Source organism: Rana temporaria, chromosome 4, assembly GCF_905171775.1.
Source record: "Rana temporaria chromosome 4, aRanTem1.1, whole genome shotgun sequence".
Taxonomy (NCBI): Eukaryota; Metazoa; Chordata; class Amphibia; order Anura; family Ranidae; genus Rana; species Rana temporaria.
In genome coordinates this window covers 89168712-89192699 of record NC_053492.1, presented here as the reverse complement: position 1 = coordinate 89192699, position 23988 = coordinate 89168712, and the positions used below count along the sequence as shown (strand labels likewise).

At 44.9% G+C, this 23988-nt stretch overlaps 1 protein-coding gene across 1 annotated transcript in view; it reads right to left on the bottom strand.

The window, feature by feature from the left end:
- Positions 1-23988, bottom strand: part of MBOAT2 (membrane bound O-acyltransferase domain containing 2) — a 302314-nt gene that overhangs the window by 196529 nt on the left and 81797 nt on the right. The window contains exon 3 of the mRNA XM_040348642.1: positions 21553-21630. Within this exon, the coding sequence (XP_040204576.1) occupies positions 21553-21630 (78 nt within the window). The remainder of the gene's footprint in view (positions 1-21552; positions 21631-23988) is intronic.

Sequence of the window (23988 nt, the reverse complement as noted above, 5' to 3'; positions counted from 1 at the left end):
CATATTTCCTAATGGTTACTGGTTGAAATCGTTTTTTCACAAGCATTTTTTTTTCAAGTGGATCATCCACAAAAATGGGAGGTCCACTTTAATGAAAACCGCCAAAGCCAAACTGCCTGCAAAGGTAATTTAAAAATTAAATTGTTGCTAAAAAAAATACATATATTTTACCTGGGCATATTCTTGTGGGACTTCGAGCACCAATCTGCTCTGTTCCAGGAGGCAGAGTCAGGCACACAGATTTCAACCACTCCTCTCAGAAACCATGGCTGAACTAAATTGTTTGAGCTGATGGGAGTGTTTTGGCTGGGAGGACGTGACCCTGTCAGAACACAATAGCACAGCAGGGGAGATTGATGTACTAACATCAGATTGTTAATACAGCAGCTCTGACCTGAGCTGTCAGTTTTTTTTTGTTCAGCCAGCTGGGTTTAAAAAAACACAACTAGCAGTGTGTGCTAGGCTTGAAGGTGGGACATCAGAGAAAAGTTGTAAGCAACACTGTGGAAAAAGCTTTATATGCCAATCATTATTTTGAGTGGCATAAATATCCAGTGAGTGAGTCATGTGGTAAACTGGATAAAGACCTTTCGCAGTTAACACTATTTCACTGGTATTATGGACTATCATAATTTATGTGGAAACACTGTGTAGGTTTATATGATTGATTTTCATTTTGTGTTATGAATTTTGGTATGATTGCTAATTTTGGAAGGGGTATTTAAACCACAGTGCCACCGCAGATCTGCAATTAATTACAGATGTGGTTTATTGTATTTACATCTATGATAAGGTGGCAGGAGTGAGAAGATCTCAGGAAATATATTTTTTATCTTTTGTTTGCGTTGTTTGTTCTCAAAATTGATATAGTTTGTATGTTGATTCACAGAAGCTTTTCATCGAATTACCTCCAAGGCGTGGCATTTATAAATATTATTTAACTAATACCTAACTTTAAAAGTTAACACCTTAGCTTCTTTTTTCTATGAATTGGGGTCATATTCCTTTTTCTTCAGATAAACTGTAACTTTTAGCTTAGGGTCAATGGAGAGCATCAGGCAGCTGTTGCTGACAGTCCATTCAAGAGCTGTCTTTTTGCATAGCACCTTACTTTATCCTTATCCAGCCAATGGTACATCCCAGCAGCGGCCAGTCCATAAGGGGCACAGCCACCCTAATCTCTATGCGCGGCCCTCCAATCTCCATGCAGGGCGTCGGACGCATGGATTTCTACAGTTTTTTTTTCTTGAAGCACATGATTAGAGCCTAAGGCTCTCATTGGCTTCAAAAAGGTTGGGCTTGGGGCACAGAGCACTGGGCCCCGAGCCCACCCACTTGTTAAATTAGCAAATTAACATTTGCTATTGTCTTATTGCTTCTCCTCCTGGCCAACCAGGACAGGAAGCGGGTCCTAAGAATGGATTGGCAGGAGAAGAAGCGACCGGGTAGGCCGGGAGGAGAAGTCGGGACCTGGATGGTGTAAGTGCGGGTGGGCGAGTGAGCGAGTGGGCAGGCAGGCGATTTGGGGGGGTTTGTTTGCCGCCCGCCCTCAAAAAAAAAGATCCAGCTGCCACTAGTACACCCTGAACACCCAGTAGTCTGGACTGGGTGCTTGTAAACATTTTAGTTATGGACTTGCCATTCCTGCCTGTATTTGTTTAATCAGGGTAGGTATGGCCTTATGAAAATAATAATAATAATGAATTAATTAAAAATAAATTCCTTCATAATCACATAGGAGGCAGAGTTGGAGGAGAAAGAGGTGAAGTAGGAAGTGGAGGAGGAAAAGAGGGAGGAGGTTAAGGACTGGAGGAAGGGGGCTGTTTTAAGTGGTTCTTCAGATGTATACAACATATATAACCCAATATAAAATACACTATACAGTATAACCCAAAAATAATAAGACATTGTTGAATAAAATATGTAGTACAATTACCAGTAGTACCTAGAAAAAGTTCCAGTGTCCTTTTCTTTTTTAAATTGTTTCCTTGTAAATCCTCACATATACCCAGCTTCAGATGATACACAGAGATCAAAAAAATCCTCCTACATAAGTTTTACTTGTTTAACTGCAGTCTTCCACTCTACACCTTTTAAAAGGTGCAGATTGTGTTAAAAATCTTTTTTCATCTGTCAGCAGCAGAGGAGGGGGCGGAGAGGTGGCAGTTGCAGTGTGTGAGAGCCAAGGATGAGCTCCGGCGTGTTCACACAGTCCACGTGCAGAGCCCGCCAGGAAGACGGCACCATGCTGCGCTAATCACAGGCAGGGAGACATTTCCCGATCTCTGCAGCCGAGCATCGGGACAAAGTCTCCCTGCCTGTGATTAGCGCAGCGCGGTGCCGACTTCCTGGCGGGCTCTGCACGTGGACTGTGCGAACACGCCGGAGCTCATCCTTAGTGAGAGCTGATTGGAGGGACGAGACACACCTCCCCTCCACATAGGCAGAGAAACAAAGGTACATGCAGAGCTGTATTCTGAATAGACAAGCTGTGTGCCGATATCCCTCCCCGACACAAATTTTAGCTCATGTTATCTAGTGTGTCAGGAAAACTTCTAAGAAGGGACTCATGCTGATAACAGAGGAACAAAGCACCAGAGAGAAATTACACTTAGAGCTTTGGAGAGAGACAAATAAACACTGCAGATACGGTATATAAACTTAGTTCAAATTTCATGACTGAGGTTTACAACCACTTTAAGGATTTGGTGCAATCACGTTAAAGGCCGGTCACCTATGTAGGTTTTATATTGCCCCATGTCAGACTCTCTGTACTCTTCTCCTATGTATGCTTCCCCATGTCATATTTTGTATATGTTTGTCACACTCTGTTTTAACACATCTACAATTTTAACACATAAGCTAATTTTACATTTTTAGACGACTGAGGCTCACGTTTTTGTATATGTTTGTGATGTTCATTGATATTGATGTCTACAATATCAAAACATAAGCAAATGTTAGACTGAAGCTCACATGCCTTTTAATTTAAATTAACTAAATAAGTAAAAACTAATGATGTCAAAACAATTTGGCTGATCAAGGGAGAAACTTCCCGTACGCCCCCCCCCCCCCCATTGTGTTCTGGGAAACACACGGCTCCCAGAACACAGTGGGGAACAGTGAGGACGGCACAGCGCGACTCGTGCATGCGCAGTAGGGAACCGGGCAGTGAACCCGCAACGCTTCCTGATTCCCTCACCGATTATGGCTGTGGGGGCACCCGAGAGACGAGCGATTGCTCATCTTCTGCTGCCGACGTCGCTGGACTCCAGGATGGGTAAGTGACCATATATTAAAAGTCAGCAGCTGCAGTATTTGTACTTGCTGGCTTTTAATATTTTTTTTACGGTGGAGCTCCGATTTAACTACTTCAGCCACATAAGGTTTACCTCCCTTCATTAACCAGGCTATTTTTCGTGATACGGCACTGTGTTGCTATAACCGGTTAAGACCCGGACCATTATGCAGGTTAATGTTCTTCAGCTCCTGTGACCCGATCGCGGGACACCGGCGGCAATCGGGTCCGCGGGTCCCGCGGGCGCGGTCATGTGCTCGCAACCCATGGCTGGGTTCTTAAAGGGGACGTACATGTACGCCCTTGTGCCCAGCCGTGCCATTCTGTCGACGTATATCGTCGTGCGGCGGTCCTTAATTGGTTATCTGACAATTGTGCAGTCGTGCGACACTGTACCCAAATATAATTCATGTCTTCCCCCCTCCCCCCCCCCACAAATAGAGCTTTCTTTTGGTGATATTTGATCACTTCTGCCATTTTTTTTTGCACTATAAACAAAAAAACACCCTCAATTTTGAATGGACTTTTTATTTATTTTTACTAGTAATGTTGGTAAACAGCGATTTTAGTGGGACTGCAACATTGCAGCGGAAAAATCTGACACTAAGTGACACTTTTTGGGGACCAGTGACACCAATACAGTGATCAGTGCTAAAAAAAATGCACCGTCACTGTACTAATGAAACTGGCAGGGAAGGGGTTAACATCAGGGGCAATGGAAGGGTTAAATGTGTGTTTCCTTGGAGTGCTTTCTAACTGTGTGGTGCATGCTTTGACTGGAGGAAGACAGAGATCTGTGTTCCTGTTTAGCAGAAACACAAGATCTCTATCTTCCTCCCTGAGAGAACGGCGACCTGCCTTGTTTACATAGGCAGGTACGTGATTTCGCACTTAAGGGGTGCCCTACCACAGTATATGTATGTGGGACGGTCCTTAAGCAGTTAATATTACTACTGCTAATGTGTTTCTTAAAGTGTATATAAACCCAAAAAGAAAAATGTGATATATGGAATTTTACCAGCCCTAAGATGTTGTTGTATTAGTTTTCTTCTTTTCAAGTGATTCTGTCAGTAACACACTTCCAGTCCTTCTGCTTTAGGCCAACAGAAACAAGGTAGGACTATGGAACACCCCCCCCCCCTCTCCTATAGTCCATACCATAGAAGGGCATGGTTATGTAGAGTTGTAATTGATAAAAATCAACATATCCAGAGAGCACAGAAAGTAACCAGATCACATGAATTCCCGCAAGATCAAAAAAGTATAAAATATTTTTAATGGTATATTAACAAACCAAAAAGGGACCAAAAAAGAGAAGTTCATTGTTATGGTTTAAATATCCTCTAAAATGTTTGTATTGCGATTGTTGCTTTGTTTTTGTTAGTTTTTTTCCCCATTTTGGATAGATTTGGGGCTTTTGTTGACTGGCTTTTGATTGCTTTAGAGGGGTTTTGCATTCCCATACAGGTCTAAATAAACTTTATTTGGTTTTCTAACTGATCTGATCTGACTGGTTCTTATAGGTACCAATATTTTGTGCATCGCCACGGCACTCTGCACTGCCTTACTGCACGAAACCAGATTTCATTTTACAAAATTTAAATGTAGCGCCCCCTTACTTTCAGTATGGGCACTACGCTAAAGTTAGTGGGGAATGGGAGAGTTATTTTGCTCCCATTCACAATTTGCTAAAATTGAGACTTCTGTCACTCCAGAAACGTCCACTGGGTCAGTCTGTGCTCCAGGGATGAAATACCATCCCTGGCCAGCAGTTGGCACCAGAGGGGTTCTGGCAGAGCAACTTTCCCCAGCAGCCAATTAGAGGAGCTTCTCCCTCGCGGGGCATGCTGGGGAGGGGTATATCTGTGACAGGTGTCATGTGCTAGGCAAGTTTTCGCGGGGTCCCGGTTCCAGGTGCGGCATCCACCTTCAGGGTGCGCCCATCCATGGACCCCGCCAGCGTGGCCCACCAGGCCAGAATTGCAGTCTACACAAACCCTAATTTGGAGGTAAAAGGGGACTCCAGTGACTTACTGGGTCCCCAGTTCTATTGAAAGGATCCCAGGCTGGGTGCCGTTCGATTGGGGGGTCGGCTTGAGGAGAACCCGGAGGCAGGTTGTCCAACAGGGCTTGAACGAACCAATCGGGGATCTGGTGACCGGAATGTTGACAGGTAAGTTTTGCTGTCATCCGGTGACCTATGCTAAAACCTACTGGGAGGATTCGCTCCATTTATCCATCTAGCTCACCTAAAGTAATTGGCCTGTGGCAGAGGCCCTAGAGCCAGGTCTGTGAGAGAGATCTGTTCCTCCCAGCAAATCCTAAGTGACACTTCGGATGCCAGGCTTGTGAGAGGGGTCTGTCCGGGGGCACTTTACCCACTCCAACTAGAGTGGCGACGAATAATAATTTGGTATTATATTGAGCAAGTACTGCTCAATTAATATCCGGGCCTGACACTGCAAGGTTCTCCCCTTTCTTCATCAACCTGCTCTTCCCATTTGATGTTGATGTTGGCCGTGTTTGGCCTGGAAATAAAGCATTGGAAAACCCTTTATTCACTGTCTGGACCTTCGCTCACTGCTTTGTTCTCCAACCGCACCCAGGGCCGGATTTGCTCTCCCTGCTGCCCCAAGGCCAGGTTCCAAAATGCACCCCCTCCCCGCCAACCGAACCCCCGCCCAAATCAATGGAGAATGTGCGACGCGGTTAGTTCAAATATGTTTTGTTTGTTTTTTTACTTTTTTATCACTTTTTTTTTTTTTATTTATTTGTAGCTTGTCGCTTACTTTTTAAAATTTTTGTATCATTTTCTTATTATTTATTTATTTTTTATCAATTTTTTTTCACTTAACTTTTGTGCTATCACACAGGAGAAAACAATTTCCTGTGTGATAGCAATTGGAGGCTTTATCGACCCTGTCATCTCCAAAACAGGAGTCCTAGCACTGTGCTAGAACTCCTGTCACAGCTGAGATGGGAAGAGCACAGCTCTCCCCTCTCACTGTGTACATTGGCAGCAGGGACAGGAGACAGACTCTGTGGCCGGGGCGAGGACGGAGTCCCGAAGACAGAGCCAGCAGAGAGAGGTATGTGGGGTGGGGGGGAGAGGGGAGGACGGATGGCAGCACATATTTTACAAGTGATTTTGGCGACATCGCCGCAATCACTTGTTAACGAGCGAGCGGATTCCCCCATAACTTATCGCCCTTAACTGTATGTTCCGGGCGTCGGGGGAATCCATGCCACTGCCGCCCCTTGGAACCCTGCCGCCCCAAGGCCTGGCCTCAGTGGCCTTGTGGGAAATCCGGGCCTGACTGCACCCATACGCCACATTAAGGTAACTCAATATGCCGATCCCAATAACAAATCAGCGGCTCCTGCAGGGGTAGCGCTACATAAAGAACAACACGTTATTCTGCATTGGTTTTACCAATCTAACAACAACATTTGATTATGGATCATGGATCACATAGATAGTCAATAAGATATTATTGTATTTGCGGATTTTTATATAGGTTAAAATGATTGTCACTGAGTAAATAACATATATCATTATAACGTGATGGGATAAAGGTGAACCTAGTCCATATTATGGATTTAGAATTAAACGATAATTCACTATTATCTCATTGCAGTGCAAGGTTAATGCTCCGTCTCATTCACTCAGCTGTATCCCAGCATAGCAATTCATCCATCCAATAATGATAATTATCAAGCAATAAAATATAGATGTATTGTAGCAATTGCCTATTTCCAATTTTCACGGAACACCTAGCTGAAAGTAATACCATTTATACTGGAATGAATGCACAGGCAGCGTGTGATAAGTTGGGGGCAGAAGCACGGAAGAAGAAAAAAAAATTAGATGACAGAAAAAAAAAAATCAGGTCTGGAATGGCTACCTAATAACTGGGGCATTTTTACAGACTAAAACATCTACAGGTTGTAGCCTTCTGTGGGTAGCTGATCTTCAACCAGCCCTGGCTACATCAGCCGTGTCTGCTTTTACATTGTTAACCCAGCATCATTTAACCCACTTCCTGTGAGCCCAGGATGTCAAGGACACGCCTACTGGGAACATCCTGCCTGGGCTCACAGTACTGCAACACAGAACGGCACTCACAATTATTTAGGACTGGCCACTGCACAAGAAAAAGGACCTGTGAAGGAATGGGACCAGCTAGAAGACTTTTGGATTAAAGATGAGTATAAAGGGATTAAAAAAAAAATGTGTTTGGCACGTCGAGTTCCTCGGACGTGTATACGGGGCCTGAGAGAGACATTCGGTGTGCTTTAGATCCCCTCCTACTTTCTTCTCCAGCTCTCCCAGGATTGGCTACTCCACACCTCAGCATGATTGGGCATGCTGAAGTCATGTGGTGACTTTTCTGGGTTTTAAACATATATAAAGAATAAACTGTGCTGTGTATAATACAAATATAAGCCGCCACACAACTTTGGAATAGAGCAAAATAAGGTAAATTGGAACAATGTAGCGCTAATACCTGTGTAAAGATAAGGAAAGAACCCGCATCTAAAGATAACACACCAAATCGACATATATTAATACATGACCAAAAGCGATGTTGTGGATGGGTTCATCCGACGCGTTTCGACTAGAAATGTCGTCACCTGACGTTTTAAACAATGTCGTTTTTCGGGTTGTAAAAAAATTATCGCGTGTGGGCTAAAACAACGTTAAAAACCCGCGCATGCTCAAGTTATGAGACGGGAGCGCTCGTTCTGGTAAAACTACCATTCGTAATGGAGTAAGCACATTCATCACGCTGTAACAGACAGAAAAGCGCAAATCGTCTTTTACTAACAGGAAATGAGCCCCAAGGGTGGCGTCATCCGCATGGAACTTCCCCACCTATTTTTCTTACTTCATACCAAATTCCCACCACTATCTAATTTCTCTACTCATCCACTCACCTAACCGCGTCCTCCACCCTTATAACCCCATGTGATACATTGCTCCAGAATGTCTATCGGGCAATGTAGTAATCAGCAGGTTATCATTATACAAATCAACTCTACTGGTTTAAACAGAAGAACAAGTGAAAATAAAATTCAAACCACACAGGACCAAAACAGAAAAATACATGAGAATTAAAGTGATACTAAAGTCTTGTATTTTTTTTAGTTAAAAATAACAAAACATGTTAAATGGAATAACACATATGTGAGAGCTGGCAGAGCTGCACACCCCTGAAAATTAGCAAAAAGGGAAAATTCCCCCGGGGGGGGGAATTAGCAGCAAAATAGTCAAATCAATGGAAGATTGTTTTTTATTTAAAAAAAAAATCTTGCATCAAAAAGGTGAAATTCAAATTCACAGTGAGTTTAGAAGATAAGCTCTGGTTTGTGACACATAAACATATTCCTGGCAGAAATGATGGAATATGTTTTTTATACGTCACAAACCAGAGCTCATCTTTTAAACTCACTTTGAATTCGAATTTTGCCTTTTTGATACAATAAAAGACTTTATGAATAAAAAACAATCTTCCATTGATTTGACTATTTTGCTGCTAAAACCCCCCCTGGGGGAATTTTCCCATTTTATAACAAACATGTCTATACTTATCTGCTCTGTGTAGTGGTTTTGCACAGAGCAGCTCAGATCCTCCTCTATTTGGGACCTTCTTTGGGGCTCCTGGCCCCTCCCTCCTGTTGAGTGCCCCCACAACAGCAAGCAGCTTTCTATGGGGGCACCCAAGCCAAGCTGCAGCTCACTGTGTCCATTCAGACATGGGGCCACAGCCTGGCCCTGCCCCCCTCTCCTCATTGTCTCACTGACTTTGATTGACAGCAGCGGGAGCCAATGGCGCCGTGCTGCTGTCTCGGCCAATGAGGATGGAGAGTCCCGGGCAGCCGAGTCTCTTGTGCAACATCGCTGGATAGAGATGGGCTCAGGTAAGTATTAGGGGGGCTGAGGGGAGGCTGCTACACACAGAAGCCTGTTTATCTTAATGCATAGAAAGAAAAGCTATGCATACAAAACACATATGTAGTATGTAAAATATATCTAAATATCTGTCTCTATAATATGTATTTTGCGAAGTTAGCAATGAATTCCTGATGTAATCTAAAAATGACAAATGTAGCAGCAGCATAATGAGTTTTATAACACCTTCTCAGGAGCTGAGACCTGTAGCAAGCGGGTGAAAAGCTCACTTGGCTGTAGGTAGGAGTTCACTAACAAGGTGAAATAATGGAGTTCACTGATCCTCAATGGGCCTTGTCATGCTGCTTAATGATGTGTAGGGTATGAGACATTCGCTCTGGCACATTAACCATACATGGGTACTTACTGCCAGGAGCAAGGATTGAATAATCCTCTCAGATATGACGATAGCTCATTTTACTAAAACCACTGAGCCTTAGTGATTTAAAAAAATATGCAATTCAAGGCTGAATCGGTAAACTCCAGAGCCTCTAAAAGGAGCACAACGTATGTAAGCTGCACTGCCAACAGAATACTAGCACAGGGGCCAAAGAATTTTAGTTTTAACCAGGAAAAAATCCAGCTGCACGACTACACAATTAATGGAAGTTTGTTGAAATACAATGTAATAAAAAAAAAAAAAACATTGCCCAAAAAACACTTTATTGCGGGATCCTGTTGTTAAAGGGTCACTAAAGGAAAACATTTTTTTAGCTGAAATGACTGTTTACAGGACATAGAGACATAATAGTTAACTGATTCCTTTTAAAAATGATTAAAAATAGATAAAAAAAACAATCATATAATGTGCCTGCAGTGTAGTTTTGTTTTTGCTGTTGTTTGCTGGTTCTCTGATGTACAGAGAGCCACTAGAGGGCAGTCAGCCAATAGAGAGCAGTGATACTTTGTCTAAAACTCCTCAGCACCAATCCAGTTTCGTTTTACACACAGCTCCTTGATTAGTGACCACCGTGAGAAATCTCCCAGTACTGTGGTTATCAGGAAACAGGCAACCAGGAAGTGTCCAGAACAGAGAGAGATTTACAGCAACATGAAAGCAAAAACGAACAATGAGGACATGAAACCAGGACTGCAGTAAGGTAAAGGAAGCTATTTAGCAAAAAAAAAAAATTCCTTTAGTGACCCTTTAAATTGTTCAATATGCAGGGTTTGTATAAGTATATATATTTTTTGAGGGTATAATATTTCAACCTTTTTTCTGACTGTATAGTGGTACAACCGAGTAGAGCCTCTATACAAAGCCAGTGATGTATAGCTACCCTTTCTGCTACAGGATTCCCTTAACCCTGCCTTTTAGTTTTCTTGTGTAGCACCCTCGTAGGTAGGCTACTAGGTAAATTTAGGCCCAGATTCACGTAGATCGGCGCATCTTTGAGCGGGCGTAACGTATCCTATTTACGTTACGCCTCCGCAACTTAGACGGGCAAGTGCTGTATTCTCAAAGCACTTGCTCCATAAGTTGCAGCGGCGTAGTGTAAATACAGTAGGTGAACCCGATTTTGTGTCAATCTCGCTCTCTTTCTCGGCGAGATTGAGCACCTAAGAGCCCCATCGCGGGAGCCAGCGCCGAGCTGGCTTGCCGCGATGGAGACAGAGCCGTCATAGAAGCGACGGGAGATCCGACTTGGATTCCCGCCAATTCTACACGTGTGCGGCGTTTGTTATGAATCCTGAGGGGGAAGTCCCCGCCGGATTTTAAATAAAAATCCGGCATGGGTCCCCCCCTCAGGAGCATACCGGGCCCTTAGGTCTGTTATGGGTTGTAAGGAGAGCCCCCCTACGCCGAAAAAACCGGCGTAGGGGGTCCCCCTACGATCCATACCAGACCCGTATCCAAAGCACGCTACCTGGCCAGCCAGGAAGGGAGTGGGGACGAGCGAGCGCCCCCCCCCTCCTGAGCCGTACCAGGCTGCATGCCCTCAACATGGGGGGGTTGGGTGCTCTGGGGCAGGGGGGCGCACTGCGGCCCCCCCACCTCAGAGCACCCTGTCCCCATGTTGATGAGGACAGGGCCCCTTCCAGACAACCCTGGCCGTTGGTTGTCGGGGTATGCGGGCGGGAGGCTTATCGGAATCTGGGAGCCCCCTTTAATAAGGGGGCCCCCAGATACCGGCCCCCCACCCTAAGTGAATGAGTATGGGGTACATCGTACCCCTACCCATTCACCTGCAAGAAAAGTGGTAAAAACACAAATAAACCACACAGTGTATTAAAATATTTTATTAGTCTGCTCCGGAGGCCGCCCCCTGTCTTCTTTATTAGCTCTTTTACCAGGGGGGGGCTTCTTCTTTAAAGTCTTCGGGTGGGTGGGGGCCGCCGTCTGGTTCTCTTCCACCGCCGGGGGGGGGTGGCTTTTAAAAAAGCCCCCACCCCCCCGGCGGGTTTCCTCCGGCGTCTTCGGCGGGGCTCTTCTTCTTCCGCTATCCCGACGGGTCTTCTCCGCTATCCGGGGGGTCTCGCCGCTCTCCGCTGTTGACTCGTCGCACCCCGGTTCTTCGTCTCGCAGTCCGGTCCCTTCTTCCGTGCTGTACGTCTTCTTCCGCGCTGTGACGTCATGTTCTTCACTTCTCTTCTTCTCCCGATGTTGACTCGCCGGTCCTCCTCGCTGAAATGACGGATCCGCGCCTTGCATCGGACCTATATAGGCCTCACAGTCCCATCATGCTCTGTACCTACCCATGTGATACCTACCACGTGGTAGGTATCACATGGGTAGGTACAGAGCATGATGGGACTGTGAGGCCTATATAGGTCCGATGCAAGGCGCGCATCCGTCATTTCAGCGAGGAGGACCGGCGAGTCAACATCGGGAGAAGAAGAGAAGTGAAGAACATGACGTCACAGCGCGGAAGAAGACGTACAGCACGGAAGAAGGGACCGGACTGCGAGACGAAGAACCGGGGTGCGACGAGTCAACAGCGGAGAGCGGCGAGACCCCCCGGATAGCGGAGAAGACCCGTCGGGATAGCGGAAGAAGAAGAGCCCCGCCGAAGACGCCGGAGGAAACCCGCCGGGGGGGTGGGGGCTTTTTTAAAAGCCACCCCCCCCGGCGGTGGAAGAGAACCAGACGGCGGCCCCCACCCACCCGAAGACGTCAAAGAAGAAGCCCCCCCCTGGTAAAAGAGCTAATAAAGAAGACAGGGGGCGGCCTCCGGAGCAGACTAATAAAATATTTTAATACACTGTGTGGTTTATTTGTGTTTTTACCACTTTTCTTGCAGGTGAATGGGTAGGGGTACGATGTACCCCATACTCATTCACTTAGGGTGGGGGGCCGGTATCTGGGGGCCCCCTTATTAAAGGGGGCTCCCAGATTCCGATAAGCCTCCCGCCCGCATACCCCGACAACCAACGGCCAGGGTTGTCGGGAAGGGGCCCTGTCCTCATCAACATGGGGACAGGGTGCTCTGAGGTGGGGGGGCCGCAGTGCGCCCCCCTGCCCCAGAGCACCCAACCCCCCCATGTTGAGGGCATGCAGCCTGGTACGGCTCAGGAGGGGGGGGGGGCGCTCGCTCGTCCCCACTCCCTTCCTGGCTGGCCGGGTAGCGTGCTTTGGATACGGGTCTGGTATGGATCGTAGGGGGACCCCCTACGCCGGTTTTTTCGGCGTAGGGGGGCTCTCCTTACAACCCATAACAGACCTAAGGGCCCGGTATGCTCCTGAGGGGGGGACTCATGCCGGATTTTTATTTAAAATCCGGCGGGGACTTCCCCCTCAGGATTCATAACAAACGCCGCACACGTGTAGAATTGGCGGGAATCCAAGTCGGATCTCCCGTCGCTTCTATGACGCGCTTGCTGGGATGTGCTGTCACTATTCCAGTGAGTGCAAGATGTCGGCGAGATCTCGGCACCACGTCGCCGAGTATCAGCGCGACGCTGTCGTGCTAAAAGCACAATATCACAAACACCTACTGTAGGCCGGCGTAAGCCCGCCTAATTCAAATGTGGAACAGGGGGGTGTGTTTTATGTAAATGTTATGTGACCTGACATGATTGACGTTTTTAACAAACGGCGCATGCGCCGTCCGTGGACATATCCCAGTGTGCATTGCTCCAAAGTACGCCGCAAGAACGTATTGGTTTCGACGTGAACGTAAATTACGTCCAGCCCCGTTCACGGACGACTTATGCAAACAACGTAAAATTTTAAAAATTCGACACGGGAACGACGTCCATACTTAACATTGATACGCCGCATGTACGCCTCATATAGCAGGGGTAACTTTACGCCGGGAAAAGCCTAGCGTAAACGGCGTAACTGTACTGCGTCGGCCGGGCGTACATTCGTGAATTTGCGTATCTAGCTGATTTACATATTTCTAGATGTAAATCAGCGTGCACGCCCCTAGCGGCCAGCGTAAATATGCAGTTAAGATCCGACGGCGTAAGAGACTTACGCCGGTCGGATCTAATACAAATTTATGCGTAACTGATTCTAAGAATCAGGCGCATAGATACGACGGCTCAGACTCAGAGATACGACGGCGTATCTGGAGATACGCCGTCGTATCTGGAGATACGCCGTCGTATCTCCTTTGAAAATCTGGGCCTTAGTATTTAGCTTGCTTTGTAGTTAGAGAAGGTAGAGTTGATTGCTTGGGCCTGTTTGTGGTTCCCAGGTGGAAAGATTATTTTCCCCTGTCTGTTTTAGAAACTTCTAGAGTTTAGGGAGGGAAATCTCTCACCTGAATATTTACTACCCTTTGGCCAATCCTTAAGGAAGTGTGCCCACTAGGTAGTCTGAGGGGGGTTTCATAGGCTGAAACCTCTGCAGACTTGTTCTTCTCCTGGAGAAAGGGGCTTCTGAGCTTTAGGAGGCTGCCAATCCCTGAAGCCCTCCTGACAGGCTGCTGGACTACCCCCTGCCCAGGATCAAGCACATGGCCTTGCTTCTACTGGGATTTGTGAGTAGAGACCAATCTCTTGAGCTGCGGTTTATCTATGATCCTCAGCTGTGGATGTTACAAACTGCTCCAGTAAACCTGTGTTCTCCCCGCACCACGAGGAAGGCCGGTGCCATCTTGCAGCTTTACACAGAAGGGGAGAGGAGCCTCGAAGCCCGGCGCATCCACACCGGCAAACCCGATCTCAATCTTCCCACTAGCACAGCTGACGCAGAAGAGCTGGGAAGGTAGATGCGGGCTTCTGGAAAACACAGGGTCAGCAGGATCAATCAAGGGTCAGATCGGCTGGACAGAGCTCTGACGAGCAGCTGCTTAAATCCAGGATGTTGGTCATGCCCCTGCTCCAGTATACCTAGTGTGCTATCCACCTTGTGTTCTTGAGCTGCAAGAACTCAGACTTTTCCAGTCTACTTACAGGTCCTACTCTTGCTCTAGTATTCTCCTGGTCTACAGCTAGGAGTAAAAAAAATGTGTTGCTATTACCTAGAGAAAGTCCTGTGTTTGATGTTTTTGGAGTATCCCATACCCCATTGCCCTCCCCAGTTACAAGTTTTCAGCAATTACTGTATTTAGTGGCGTATAAGACTCACTTTTTAGTGTGTGTGTGTTATACGCTGATACTGCAATTTGGGCTGCCTCGGAGAGAACGGAGAGGGGGGCGGGACGAACGCCATCAGATTAGATACAGCGAGAAGCTCCTGTTTACTCAGCGGCCTCTGTAATAGGAAGACCCGTCTCCTGGACCGTCATTGGACCAGTGTTCTTTCCATCATAGAAGCTGGCCCAGGAGGCAGGAATTTGTATTAAAGAGGCTGCCGAGTAAACAGGAAATTCTCGCTGTATGTAATCTGATGGCGCTCATCACGCCCCCCTCCCTGAGATTGCATTGATCAGGCTGCACTCATGGCAATGGGGAGGCTGCAGATGGGCATTAATCAAGCTGCATTGATGGGAAATTTTGAGGCTACAGATGGGCATTGATCAAGCTGCATTGATGGGCAATTGTGAAGCTGCAGATGGGAATTGATCAAGCTGCATTGATGGGCAATTTTGAGGCTACAGATGGGCATTGATCAAGCTGCATTGATGGGCAATTGTGAAGTTGCAGATGGGCATTGATCAAGCTGCATTGATGGGCAATTTTGAGGCTACAGATGGGCATTGATCAAGCTGCATTGATGGGCAATTGTGAAGCTGCAGATGGGCATTGATCAAGCTGCATTGATGGGCAATTTTGAGGCTGCAGATGGGAATTGATCAGCCTGCATTGATGGGCACTGACCCTTATTTTGCTTCAAAGTTCTTTATTTAAAATGTAAGATTTTTCCCGAAGCTTCCCTCTCTTATTTAAAAAAAAAAAAGACATCCCCTAGACTGATTATTAAACCAGAGTGAGTGAATTGTTATGCCGCAAAAACACGGTCGGAATTTCCGACAACAAAAGTTCGATGTGAGCTTGTTGTCGGAAAATCCGACCGTGTATATGCTCCATCGGACATTTGCTGTCGGAATTTCCGACAACAATTTTTTGAGAGCTGTTTCTCAATTTTTCCGACAACAAAAGTTCTTGTCAGAAATTCCGATCATCTGTAGTCAATTCCGACGCATAAAAATCCTACTCATGCTCGTAATCAATTTGACGCATGCTCGGAATCGTTGGTGTGTACGCGGCATTTCTGTGTGCCTGGCTGCCTCTGCACTATTGAGAGAAAGAACCTATTATACTTAGTGGCTCCTACAAGGGTAGAGCTACACTTGTACATTTCTCCACAGTCTGCACTCACTGCAGAGAACTTCTGTGGCCAGTGTATGACAACGCACCGCATGGTGACTGCACTACTGCTTAGAGGCGATTCCTCATCTAAACACAGTCCTAAGCAAAGTCCATCCCACTGCAATCATGCAGATCTAAATCATTAACAATGATATTCAGTAACAATAGAAATTATATCACTTAAAGTGGAACCTTAGTCAGAAAATTAAGTGCTGCTAGATCACTTAAGGCTGGCCCCTTTAGCAGGTATATCTATGTAAAACATTCAAAATAAGTGTTTATACTGTTTAAAATCCTCACCCTGTTCTACACATGCTCAGTTGCTCTCCATATTTAGGCACTACCAAGTTTGTAGAGGCTGATCTGCTGATAGCTTTGAAGCAAAATGAAACCCCCCTATCCTTTACAGCCAAGGAAGCTGCTTCTGTCTGATCTGCAACTGCCATGGTGGTGCACATGTGATCAGTTATGACACCAGCCATTAGATGGTTGGTTGAGGAAACAAGCAAATATGACAGATTAGAGCTGCACGATTAATCGTCAAGAATCGTTATCGTGATCTTTTTCCCTTTGCGATTCTTGACACAGGGTTTCACAATCTGACATGAAAATAATTTTCTCTCTGCACTTTGGTATGCAAAGAATTTTCTCTCTACTCAAGAATTTTCTCTCTACTCAAAAGTCAAAGTCTGGGCAATCTGGCAAGTCTGGGCAGCCTGCCAAGTTTTGAAAACATTCTTTATCAGTGGAAAGTTAAGTCTAAACATTGTATCACATCAAAGGAATAAACTTCTGTATGTAAATTAGGGAACGTTTAACCACTTAAACACCAAACCTTTTTCTGACAGCTCTTTTCAAGTTAAAATCATTATTTTTTTTGCTAGAACTCCCAAACATTATATATTTTTTTAGTAGAGACCCTAGAGAATAAAATGGCGGTTGTTGCAATATTTTATGTTGCACTGTATTTGCGCAGCAGTCTTTTTAAATGCAATTTTTTGGGAAAAAATTACTTTAATGAATTTAAAAAAAAAACTAGCCAGTAAAGTTAGCCCATTTTTTTTTTTTTTTTGTATAAGGCTTCATTTCCACTGGCGTCTTTACAGCCACTTGTGTTAGCCTTTTTACAGCTTAAAAACGCCTGTCCATGTTTATTTTGTAAAAAAAAAAAAAAAACGCCGCGGTAGCGTTTTTGAGCGTTTTCGAGCGTTCAACGTCTGGCGTTTTTACAGCTCTACTCTGGAGCTTCAAGCAAGTGCTTTGTGAATCAAGCACTTGCCCATAAAACTTGCGGCGGTGTAACATAAATGCAATACGTTACGCTGCCAGAATTCTACGTGAATCTGGCCCAGACTTTCTACTAAACCAGTTTGAACTGGTCAAAGACTCCAGGAAAAGACTTTTCTGCCAGTCACGTGATGTTACCACCCATTTAACTGTTCCCTTACTGTAAAGAAGAAATGGACTTTGATTGGACTAAACTATACGATCACACCTTTATCACGCCTAGAATACACTTGATACACACCCATATCATATGAATATTCATACGTATAAATTGTATATCCCGTAGTTGTAAGCTCAGAAACACTTTCACTTTTACTCGCTTATATGCCGAGACCTCTGTTGTCTTTCTCCATTGCAATGTCTTATATTAAAGCACCTACTTATGTGGATCTACTGTCTCATCATCTGATGGTCTAATTAAGACCCCCAAATTGGATTTAACACATGTATGCAGTTTTCTGTACGTGAAAAAAACTGACATGACATCAACATTGGTGTGAATAGGGCACATAACTGACGCACATGAAAACGGATGTCAACTTGCATAAAAACTGATGTCCACGTGCATGAAAACTAAAGTACACCGATGTCTCTGCAAGAGAAATTTGCACAGGTTTTCCCATCAGTTTCAATGCATGTATGGTGCCCTAAATCGTTGGGTTTAGTTCTGTTTTATGAGTTACTGCTGTTGAGGGGCACTGGGCTTCAGGAAAATGGCAGCCTCCAACAAGAAGAAACAGGAGCAATGCTGGAGGCAATGTACAGCACACACTTATTTTGGCAGCATAATTATTAATGTGGAATGTATGTTGCTTGCTAAAGAACATTCTTTTTTTATCAAGTTGTTATGGGAAAAGTTCCACTTTAAAGAATGTGAAAAAAATGAAAATAAGGAATGTGACAGGCTCATGTTATATCATGTGTGAAGAAAAGTATATCTATGCTCACCTCAACTATCTGTCACAGTTACTTAGCTCCTGTGGTTCAGCACTGGATGTGATGGGGCAGCGAGCCGAATCTGCCATTATAATTTTGAGTGGGACATGCTGTTGTTAGTCTCTGCTTTACCTGCAATCCCCACTGCACTTACAGTCCAAGCCTTTGCTGTGCCAACGCTGCACTTACAGTCCAAGCCTTTGCTGTGCCATCGCTGCACTTACAGTCCAAGCCTCTGCTGTGCCATCGCTGCACTTACAGTCCAAGCCTCTGCTGTGCCATCGCTGCACTTACAGTCCAAGCTTCTGCTGTGCCATCGCTGCACTTACAGTCCAAGCCTCTGCTGTGCCATCGCTGCACTTACAGTCCAAGCCTTTGCTGTGCCATCGCTGCACCTACTGCCTATGCTGCATCCACCGTCTGTTGTGGCATCTCTGCACAAACAACCCCAAGCACCCACTGCACCCATGGTCTCAAGCCTCAGCTTTTAGCCATGTACTGTATGTGTTACATATCTTTCTCATACTCCAGTTCCTTATTACCCAACAACTACCTTATTCTTGGGCTGCAAGCAACAGAGTGACCAGGGAGTAGCCAGTAGCTGAGCCCAAACCCCCAAGGTGCAGAACACCAGATACTTTCTAGATTCCACACTCAAAGACAGTAGCTACACAGAGAAGCAGGGCGCAACAGTCCAAGCAGGCTTGTTATGCACTTTAATTACTTTACTTTTAGTAAACATACAAGGTTTAATGTATGAGGGATTTGTACAGCAAGTCAAAAAACAAATATCTGCTTGTCTGAGTCACTAACTAAACTTATATACACTAAATTGCCAAAAGTAACGAGATGCCTGCCTTTACACGCACATGAACTTTAATGGCATCCCAGTCTTAGTCCGTAGGGTTCAATATTGAGTTGGCACACCCTTTGCAGGGAATGTTTAACCATTCCACTAGAAGCACATTTGTGGGGTCAGGCACTGATGTGGAACGAGAAGGCCTGGCTTGCAGTCTACACTCCTAAGATGTTCTGTCGGGTTTAGGTCAGGACTCTGTCCAGGCCAGTCAAGTTCCTCCACCCCAAACACGCTCATCTACACTATATTGCCAAACGTATTGGGCCACCCCTCCAAATCATTTGGTGGAGGGGGAATTATGGTGTGGGGTTGTTTCTCAGGGGTTGGGCTTGGCCCCTTAGTTCCAGTGAAGGAATCTCTGAAGACATCAGCATACCAAGACATGTTGGACAATTTCCTGCTCCCAACGTTGTGGGAACAGTTTGGGGTTCCAACATGACTGCGCACCAGTGCACAAAACGAGACCCGTAAGGACATGGATGAGTGAGTTTGGGCTGAACTTGACACAAATATGCTTCTGGAAGAATGATCAAACATTCCTTTAGACACACTCATAAACCTTGTGGACAGCCTTCCTAGAAGAGTCAAAGCTTTTATAGCCGCAAAGGGTGGGCCAACTTAATATTGAACCCCACAGACTAAGACTGTTATGCCAATAAAGTTCATGTGCATGTAAAGGCAGGTGTTCCAATGCTTTTGGCAATATAGTGTATATTTGTCAGACCCTGACAAACAAGTTGACCCATAATGGGTTTCCCAACACAAACAGGCAGCACTTATACCCTTTTCAGTGTTATGTCAGCAGTTTTCACCCAGCAGCAGACTCTCAGGCCACGTACACACGACCGGATTTCCCGTCGGAAAAAAGTTGGATGGTTTTTCCAACGGCATTCCGCTCAAGCTCGTCTTGCATACACACGGTCACACAAAAGTTCTCTGAACTTTCGAGCGTTAGGAACATGGTGGCGTACAGCACTACAACTAGGTGAGAAAATGAAGTTCAATGTTTCCGAGCATGCGTCGAATTGTTTTCAAAAATGCGTGTTTTTTTTCCCATTGAAATTTCATACAGACGAATGTTTTTTCCGCTAGGAATTTTTCTGTTGGGAAAATAGAGAATCTGCTTTCTATGTTTTTCCAGCAGTTTTCCAGTTGAAAAAAGTCCAATGGAGCATACACACGGTTGGGAATCCCCGACCAAAAGCTCTGATCTGACTTTTTCAGACGGGAAAACCGATCGTGTGTACAGGGCATCAGAATAGAGGGAGAGCCCTGAGCATCAGTCATTTCACATACTGTATATACATGCTTGTGGACAGCTGAGACTAATAATGAGGTTTGGCTACCATGTGGACCTAGGAGGCTTTACCTCACCCAAAGCTTTACAAAGCCTTTGGGATCCATGACCAAGAACATAACTTATGAAGACCTGAGATAACAATATATTTGTTCCATTTATAACATGTGTAGATAAAACATGTAAACCCTCAACAATCCTGCCAGATAGTGCCTCACACTTGACACTCAAAGAAGAGTATGTGGAAACAAAATCAATATAAAGAAGCTTCTCCTTTTGTAAAAGCATTTATTAAAACAAGAAATGATTTAAAAGCAACAGCCAGACAGTCTTGCTCGATATGTTTCGTCTGTTAGACTTTTTAGGAGCCTCTTGAAGAAGTCAAGAGAGGTCAAACACGACAATATGGAGGTGGCTTTTAATCTGTTTATATATACTTTCCTGTTTAAACAAAGCTTTTCCATTTTGATTTTTTTCTTCCCCCATTTTGAGTGTCAACGCTGCAGAAGAGGTTCGTTGAAGACAGATGGATGTATTTTCTTGATATAAAGTTGTGTACAATTTCTATCAAATACAAGACTGTGGACAGTAGCAAAAGTAATACACTTTGACCTTTATCGGTAGAACATCTTTGACTGCAAGTAAAGAGAAAGCGGATTTGTTACAGCGCTGGCTCTGCATGCATTGCAAAGCTTTCAGCTCAGATAATGTAACATAACCAACTTCACTTAGAGCCGGTTCACACTGGGGCGGCACGACTTCGGGGGCGACTCGGCAAGGCGACCTGAAGACGACTTCAGAGGCGACTTGCAAAATTATTTCTGTATAGAAGTCAATGCAAGTCGCCCCCAAAGTCGTACAAGAACCTTTTTCTAAGTCGGAGCGACTTGTGTCGCTCCTATTAGAACGGTTCTATTGAATAGAATGGGACGCGACTTGTCAGGCGGCTGAGTCGCCTAACGAGTCGCCCCAGTGTGAACCGGCGAAATAAACAGATTGGTTGGGTAACTCAAACTCATCCTCAGAAGACTGCTGAAAACCATAACCTAGCACAGCAGATATACATTTATCTATATTATAGATAATCAGCAACTGTAAAATTGCAACATTTTAAATGACAAACATGTAATAATAACTTCCCAAGTTAAGACATTTTTGTAAAGAAAGAAAATGTGTTTTTTATCTATTATAAAATATGATTAATCAAACATATATCTTACTTGTGCATATGTTCCATGCCTACCGTGATCATGATGAGATAGGAGATACTGCATTGTACAATAAAATGTAAGGCATACCTAAGGAGAGGAAACAGGGAAACATATCACGGTTTTGCTGAGAATAAGAGAATGACATTCTAATTATAAGTAGCTGGGTATACACTATTAGCATTTTGTTAGAAATGTTTCAACATTAGATTTTCTAATCACTAGTGGGGTCAAATAAACGTTTGTTTTCAACCACAGTGATAACAAAATTTGAAGGAGCAGGAAGGAAAATTTTACTTAAACAAACAATTTTCTAACAGTGAATGTGTTTTTTGTTCAGAAAAGTCCATTCATTCCAAAATCGATTTTTAAAAGCAAATTAGATTTGAATTACTTTTGAATGACATTTATCAAGTCATTGAATGTACTGAGAATTTTCATCCAAATGTTCACTTGAAAATCTTCTAGTTTATGACCATGTTTACACAGATAGAGGAGGCAACCATGTTTTTGAGATGAGACAGTCAAACGTGGAGATTATCCTTTAAAGGGGTTGTAAAGGTTTGTCTTTTATTTTCTAAATAGGTTCCTTTAAGCTAGTGCATTGTTAGTTCACTTACCTTTTTCTTTCCATTTCCCTTCTAAATGTTTTTTTTCTTTGTCTGAATTTCTCACTTCCTGTTTCTCCTCAGAAAGCTTTCCACCATCATCCGAGCCGTTCTGGCTGGGGGTTAGTCAGCCAGAACAGCTTACTGAGGAAAAACAGGAAGTGAGAAATTCAGACAAAGAAAAAAAACATTTAGAAGGGAATGGAAGGAAAAGGTAAGTGAACCAACAATGCACTAGCTTAAAGGAACCTATTTAGAAAATAAAAAATGAACCTTTACAACCCCTTTAAGGCTCCTTTCACATGGGTCAGATCTGATTTTGATCAACAGGATCTGACCGCCAATCCCTGCTGAGCTGAGAAGAGCAGCCAGAGGACAAGACTGTGTCTGTCCTACATAACCTGCTGGCCCGGACTGGCTGTCTGTTTACACTCGATTTCCTTTTGATCTGTTTTTTTTTTTTTTTTTTTTTTTTTTTTTTGCTGGATCGGATCAGACCCGGAGGAAGCCAGGAGTAAACGGACACATCTGACTGCCATTTACATTTGACTGCCCACAGAGGAGAATGGAGGTTCCAATCTGGTCTGGCTGAAAAAACAGACAGCCGGATCCAAATGGACCTCTTGTATGAAAGTGGCCTAATACGAGCTCTAACCCTGGTCTGATTCTGTGTTACATAAACTATCAGTAGATGGCGAAATGCTGTGATGGGCGCTCATTATTCAATGCAAGCAGCACAACACAGAGATCCTCCATTGTCTCCAGACATTAGGGAATTTAAATTTTAAGTCTTGCCTGTTGTATCAGACTGTGAAATTAAAGGCTTGGGTCTTCTGAACTTGTCCAAAATGTATGATAATGGCCCAAATTAGATGAAATTTGAACTCCGCACATAAAACCTTTAATATATTCCTCAATGGCCACAAAGGACATTGATTTACTGTGTGCATCAAAAGATTTAGGAAGTCCAGACATTACCTTGTACATGTGGCACACTCCCAGATAGGCTGTTAAAGCAGAGTTCCACCCAAAAGTGGAACTTCCGCATAAACCACTTCTTTCCCCTTACATGCCACATTTGACATGTATTTTTTTTTTGGGGGGGGGGGCTTCAGTAGGAGTGGGACTTCCTGTCCCACTTCATCCTTCCGCCCAGGGACCGCTTAGGCGATATGTCATATCGTCTACGGTGGCCCCTCCCTGTAGGCAATCGCCTGGGACACGTGACAGGTCCCAGGCGATTGTCTGACCACTCATAGAGCGTAGCGCCGCTTGCGCATGCTCAGTGAGTGCCCGGCCGTGAAGTCGAAAGCTGTCACGACCGGGTGCCTACACTATAAATGGAGGCGCCGGCTGGAGAGGTGGGGGGGAGGAGCTGAGCTCCAGGTGGCGCGTCGCTGGACCGTGGAGCAGGTGAGTGTCTGTTTATTAAAAGCCAGCAGCTACACTTTTTCGGGACACGTGGTCACCCTACTTCTGCCCCTCTAGGCAGTTCAGCGGAAGATTTTGCTTGTCTCATTGAGGTCCCAGCTGGGCATAGCTAGGGAACCTATCTTGATGCAAATTCCTTTAAAGCTAAGAGAGGGGTTTCACTGGGGATTCAGTCTGGAAGATTCACCGAGGAGACTGTCTGCCTGAGTCTGGAGGGAGGTATCCAGGTCCCAGGGACACTGAGTACAGACCTGAGAGAAGGATCCTAATGCCTGTTGCTGCTGTTAATCCCTAGTGCACTAACATTAAGGCTTGCCTGGTCTGGGACATTTCTGATGGTGTCCCAGTGCTGTCCACTTTACATTCACCGGCCACTTTATTAGGTACACCTGTTCAATTGCTTGGTAAA